Source organism: Augochlora pura, chromosome 4, assembly GCF_028453695.1.
Source record: "Augochlora pura isolate Apur16 chromosome 4, APUR_v2.2.1, whole genome shotgun sequence".
Taxonomy (NCBI): Eukaryota; Metazoa; Arthropoda; class Insecta; order Hymenoptera; family Halictidae; genus Augochlora; species Augochlora pura.
This window is the reverse complement of record NC_135775.1, coordinates 15760995-15767570: the sequence shown is the minus strand read 5'-3', so window position 1 is coordinate 15767570 and position 6576 is coordinate 15760995. Positions and strand designations below refer to the sequence as shown.

The 6576-nt window shown below is 45.9% G+C and overlaps 1 protein-coding gene across 5 annotated transcripts in view; it reads left to right on the top strand.

Annotated features, from left to right (window-relative positions):
- The first annotated feature begins 3704 nt into the window (after positions 1 to 3704).
- Positions 3705 to 6576, top strand: part of Sei (potassium voltage-gated channel seizure) — a 233827-nt gene continuing 230955 nt past the window's right edge. For all 5 annotated transcript variants that reach the window (XR_013493897.1, XM_078178798.1, XM_078178799.1 and 2 more), the window contains exon 1: positions 3705 to 6392. Coding sequence is in view for 4 of the 5 variants with exons in the window: in XM_078178798.1 (XP_078034924.1) it covers positions 6317 to 6392 (76 nt within the window). In the remaining variant the exon portion in view is untranslated. The remainder of the gene's footprint in view (positions 6393 to 6576) is intronic.

Below are 6576 nucleotides of genomic sequence, written 5' to 3'. Positions count from 1 at the left end.
CATATATCAGCTGTGTCGTTTATCATACATTGTAAGAGGTCCATGCACTATCCTCCGAGCATGGTGTGGATTTACAACTAAATGTGTGAATTTCATATTATTATTTTTCATATTTCTCAAACAACGAGGGAAAAGACTGTGACGGTGAAAATTATGGAAACTCCTTCCTACAAAAATTTCGCCTCGGAGTGAGATAGGCTTCAGTTAGCTGACTCGCGCACGTAGCAGCAGATTGAATCCTCGCATACGCGCGCGCCTCTCATTTGCCTATCTTTTTTCATTAATAACTCGTTAACAAAATTGCGGATTGCATTTCGGTAAAGGAAAAGGCTACTTGAAATGGCCTCAGGAACCTCCCATTTCCCGGAGTACGTATAATTACGGATCACCCTGTATATTCATAATTTGATAATAAAGATTATTATAATTCAAGTTAAAATACTATCAAATCTCTTACGACACGTATTTCAAAGAGCAAAGTCTCCTCTTTAATTTGTAGTAACCTTTCCTGAAAATTTGTCGCGGGAGATTGTACATAGTAGGAGAAGCAATTCCTATGCCTCCGACATTGTTACAAATTCTTTAAATTCGAAATATCATAACTCAGTTTAATAAAATCGTACAACAATGCAATTTAGCGTATTTTAAAGAGCCAATTCTCCTCTTTAATTTGTAATAATTTTTTCTGAATTTGTCTGATCAAGGGAGGTTGTACATCGGAGGAGAAGCAATTCGAGTCACGCGTGCCGCAGCACATATTCACCGACTTCGTCGAACCTCAGCATCGGCGTAGTGAGAAAATCGATAAATTACAGTGGCGTATTAACAGTATTGCAACATTCATGGTAGAGCAAAATTGCGACATTCAGCGAGACATTACTGTATTCAGCACACGTAGTCGAAATGAAATACATACATATATAGAATATTTGCTTCTTGCTAACGTGCTTAAATTTGTGAAGTATCGGTTACGCTGAGCATGACATTGAAATGGTAAGGAGATTTTAAAGCCTTTCAAAGCCGAGATAGAAAGGTTCATAAGATGCAATGTTTGTCTCGTAAGCAATACTCGCCACAGCAGAAGGCTATGCTGGCTACGGAAGGTTGTAATTTTTCAGCTTTGATGGAAGCTCATAAAAGTTCAGACATTTTCACAAGTTTTTGAAGTTGTTTCACATTTCTCTACAAATTAACCGTCATTAAGTATGAATCTTCAGACTTACTTTGCATCCTCAATAGTTCCATAATCTTTTTTAATTATTAATACATTTAACATAGTGCCAAAATGCTGAAACTGCTAACGAATTTATCGACACATAAAAGTCACAGGCATGTAGCAGACGCAGATAAAATAAATTTCTATCTGATCAACCTTATTAGTTTTCTATTTTGTCGTCAATTTGTATCAATTAATTATTAAAGTATATTAATGGATGATAGATCACAATATAAACATTAATTCAATTTTTTTTTGTTTCTTATCAACGAATTTAATTTATAAAATAGTTCACAATAAACCTTCAAAAACACAATCAAATTGTTTTAAAGGGAATAATTTATTTATTAATATAATAATTACTGATAAAAGTTTTTAAATTGAAAATACGAATTACTAAATGTATACTTTTCAGCAAAGTACTATTGGCGCCACCCGTGGAGAAACGCTGCTACTGCCGGTTAATTATCGACCTATCAATGTGGCAGGTAGACTAGTGATGGCGCCACTCATATCATTACGGTCAAACTGCTAGCCAATTGCCGACATGCGTAAATTCTAAGAACGATTAATAATTGTATAACTAGAAAAATAATATTGAATAAAGTAATTATACATGAAAGCTACCAAAAGTCCAGCTTCGTCAACGTCATGTGATTATAAAATAATTCAAATATCGTAATAACTAACGATTGCCCCAGAGGTTAATGTTAGTTCCTACATTAGTACTTTGACCTATCTATTCCATTATTAGCTACAATTATATCTATACCGCATTTGATCGATTTTTGAAGACTTTCATGAGGGAAGAGAGAAATTTTGGTAGTATCAGGCAAACAGTGTTTGATTGATTCAGATACTTCAATACCTTGGGATTTGGAATTAATTTTAGAACTCCGATCAAGGCGATTAATACTAAAAATTTTGATAAAGGTCTGGTACAAAAAGAGTTCATTTGCCGCGGCGACGGCTAATTCATGCCAGTAAGCGCGTTCTTTGTTAGACCGCAGTGGTTCGCGACGATTTATAATTAATCTCGCGTTTGAGCGAGATCTACAACAAAACCCGACGTCGACGACGACACCTGGAAATGGAAATGGACGTCGTCGCTAGAGAGTCTCATCGACCAGCTTCTCAATAAAAGAAACAATCGCGCGACTGCCTGTTTCCGTTCACGTAAATTATCCAATCGGCGTTTAATTATTCCTGCACCAAGAAGATCGAATGATCCTTTCCACGTTTAAAAATAATCCGGCCCGTCAGAACTGCGATTAGCAGTGATAGCGAATTTTCGAACGGAACGTATATTTTCTACCAGTAAAGATGCTACCGTATTGAACTTTTTGCGATAGCGAGTATTACGATTGCACAAACATCCGCAGTCCACTGATAGTGGTCTCGTTCTCGTTCTCCTTTTATTAGGGAATCGCTATGAAAAGGACCATTCTCGTTTGCATGGTAACAATTTGAGACAGGACGCTTATCGATTGCAAAATTTCGAGACAATTACGGGATTGCGTTTGATTCGGTACACGAAGCGAAGATGACATTTCGCTAAAAATTAAATTTTTTGTTGTTATTTCTAATTGCTTTTATCCCTTATTCCAACGTAATTTTTCAAATGGGATTGATTCTCTAATTGTGGGTTGCCAGATCGATATTACTCCTTGGCATTGGTTGAAACTATTTAAGCAATTGCTCTTCAAGTTTTCTGAATGTTTAATCCCTTGAATGCTACTCGTACCTGGGTAACAAACTCATTTGTACGAATTTGAAAGTTAATATTCACTCTGATCTCTTATATCTTCCTAATTGCATAAAGTTCGGTAAAATGTAAAAATGTCGAGGTAGTGATCGAAGTAGAACATATTAACTTTCCAATTTTAATTAGACTAAATTAGAAAAATACTTCAGTTTAAAGAAAATTTTGAGATTATCGGTGTAGCAATCGAAGTGTTAAACAAACACTGGAAATGGTTCAGGTCATCCTTGCGGAAGAGTTGAAGAACTGTTTTTTTTTTATTTCAATTGCGATTGTACAGCGAGTGCGGGAATGTAATCGAAGCGATCATAGTCGCATTTTCCAGTAGGAGGAAAGCGCAGTAAACTGGCGCAATAATTACAACGATAACTTTGAGGGCAGAGGTTCGGTTGGTACCGAAGAATCCGCATTTCCGCGCGCAAGACGAGGATGACGCTTTAGAGGATACGAGGACGAGACGAGGTCGAGACGAGGACGAGACGAGGACGAAACAAGGAGGAAGCGCGACCGGTGTCGGAAAGAGACGCGGGACCTTATCAATATTATCAGTGGGCCGCGTGCGAGGGGGTGAAGATGGGGCGGCGTGATCGGGTGGCTAGCTGGACGGCGATACGGGGATGGAGAGGCAAGAGAGGTTGGTGGGTTGAAACGCGCAAGCGTCGGCTGGCAACCGACCCCCCTAGCGGTGCCGTCGTCGCCGGCGTCGTCTTCCGTCGTCGTCGTCGTCGTCGCCGAGAGAGACGTCGGCCCGTCGCGACTCCTCGTAGTTTTCAGTTCGGACCGAACGACGGCGACTAGCGGAAACCCGCCACTAAGGGACAGCGATCCCTCGTCTCAGAATCGAGCGGTCTCTCGCGCGTTTATTCGGGGTCTATCGCGGATTTGCACGCGCACCTTGGCCACCCTGGGCACGCGGGTGTCCGGGAAAACGCCTCCGCTCGGGACGCCGCACCGCGCCGGTAGACGAACCCGATTAAAAGGTGGGAGCAGCAGCACGCGGGAAAGCAACAGTGTTTAGCCGGAACAACGGGCTGGGTCAGCGATTGTGCCGGTTGCATCTAGTTCTGGTTCTGGTTCTGGTTTTGTTTCCCGTTTCCCGTTCTGGTTCGGGATCCTGGCGGTGGGATGGAAGGCTCGCCAGAATCTCCGTGTACCTCGCCGAGGACGATAGTAGGTCAGTGACGCAGGAGCGAGAGCTGTTCGTCGCAAGGTGAAACGCGGGGATATATCATCCCCATCGGTGGTTCGGTGACACGTCGTTACGAGAGGAAGGGGAGGAGCTCGATTTTTCATCGATTTTTTCATCTCGCCACGCGAAAGAGAGAGGAGAGGAGAAACCGTGGAAGCCCGAAAGGTTGGAAAGGCTCGTCGTGGTCGGAGAGGAGACTCGCGCAGGAACTAGCGGCAGAGGTCGCGGAACGGTGGTTGTTCGGCGCGGCGGGCAGTGTCAGTGGCCGTCGCCAACAGGTTACTCGGGCCGAATGAGTATTTCGAGAAATATCGAGGGGAGAAGGTTGCGAGAGCCGCCTCGTGACGCGCGCCGTCGCTGCCGCCGCCTCCTCTCGGTCGGTTCCCTCGGAGAATGAAGAAGAGGTATAAAAATACCTGTCCCTGAGGCTGCTCGAGAGCTCGAGGTGAGATGCACGACTGGCTGACCCCCGTGAACCAGGACATTCGACTCGGGGTTGTACGCGTTCCGACGTGACACTGGGTGTTCACGGTATTGTTCGCGGCTTCGGACACAAACTTGGATCAATCGGAGAACCACCTCGGACTCATCGGACACCGTCTCGCGGATCTGGAAATAGTCAAACGACCACGTGCCTTTCTCCTTCTCCGCGATTTCCATACCTGGATATCTCGTCCTCCGATCGACCCTCCGAGCCTGCGTCTCCGTTCTCCCGATCTCGGCCATGATACACGGGATTTTCTATTTTCTGCCGAGTCGGGATTTCGCAGCGGAGAAACAGGCGAACGGCACGCGCGGGACACTTGGTCGTTCCTGCTCGTCTTCCCGGCACCGGTGAACTCGACGACGACTCGACGACAGCGCTAGGTGTGCGGAAACGTGTCCGGAAACGTGTCTCCGGCAGGCGACGCTCTCGTGGAGAATGTCCGCGGTATGCGCTGCTCCTACGAGACGTCGTCCGGCCGCAGGTGAGCTCGACTCGGAGCCGACGAGGTCGAATTCGCATCGGATCGCTCTCATCGCCTTCATCGCCCTCTCCGAAGGGAACGCGCGAGCGAGGCGTCATCCTTCTGCACCGAGCAGAAACCCGCAGATGGACCGAGCGGAAGGTGGTCGGCGGAAGGATTAGGAAGACACCGACGCTGTTCTGGAATTCGCAAAGAAGCCTGTGGCGCGGACGAATATCGCCCTATAAATAGATGTTTTCTCGCGTGGATCGCGCGTCTTGAGCCGGCCAGCACGTTCGTCCAAAGAAGCTGAAGCAGAGGCAGAAGAGCTCGTGACACGCGCCTCGAGACCTTCCTCGCGTCCTTGGATCTTGACCGGTTTCGGGATACGCAGCATGACCGAGGAATAAGCTCCGGCCATTTAGAATCAAATCTAGGTAGAAAGAGAACTGGGTCCAACCAACGAAAAGCTTCCGCGAGTTCCGCTTTTTCCGAGAAGAGAATAGAACGGCGAGCTCGCTGGAAGAAAACGAGTAGCTTAATTCGGAGAGGTCGTTCCTCGAACCGAGAGGCCAAAGGCCAACAGCAGCAGCAGCACCAGCAGCACACGCGTCATCGTTTACGTGGAACTTCCTCGGTGGCCACTTTTCCTCATTCATTATCCTCCACTTTTGTACGTACGCAAGGAAGCCGAAGCCAAAGGAACATCGTACGACGTCCGAGCAGCAACGAATCTTATTCTCTTTCTCTATCTATCTTTTCTCTTTCTGTCTCTTTCTATCACCCTCTTCACCCCGACCCATCCCGCCGCTGATACTCCCACCCTTCACATATATACACACACATAAATAGGCAAGAACAAAGGGTTCAGGAACGAAAATCGTGAGGACACGTTGCCGTTATTAGCTGGTGCTTCTCTCTATCTCAATTTCCCCTCTTCCCCCTCTGACCCTTTCTCTCTCTCTCTCTCAATCTCTTTCTCTCTGTCTTCTCACCCTGTCTTTCTCTACATTTCTTTCTCTCTGTCCTCGATGATCATTATGCTCAACTCGTGCTGTGCTTTTTTCTACCGTGCTTGTACGCATGCTGCGAGTGTTTTCTCAGTGCTGTAGTGTTACGCGTTAATTATTACACAGGCTTAACGAGCCCACGTTCGAACGCCAAACGTTTCGTCGGCCCAGGTACCTGGGAATAGTCCTGAGATGCCTGTTAGACGAGGTCACGTGGCGCCCAGGACAACGATCATCGAGACCATCATCAGAAAGTTCGATACGCACGGTGAGTACCTCAATCATCCATCGTATCGCGACATTTAACACTCGAGCGGTCACCGGGCACCTCGGTTCCTTTCTCTCGACGCATCATCTTCGCCGAGAGAAAATGCTCCGGCTAATTTACTATGCTTCCTGAAATAAAGTAATGTCATTCAAATTTATTCATGAGGTGCCAGGAACACCTGACT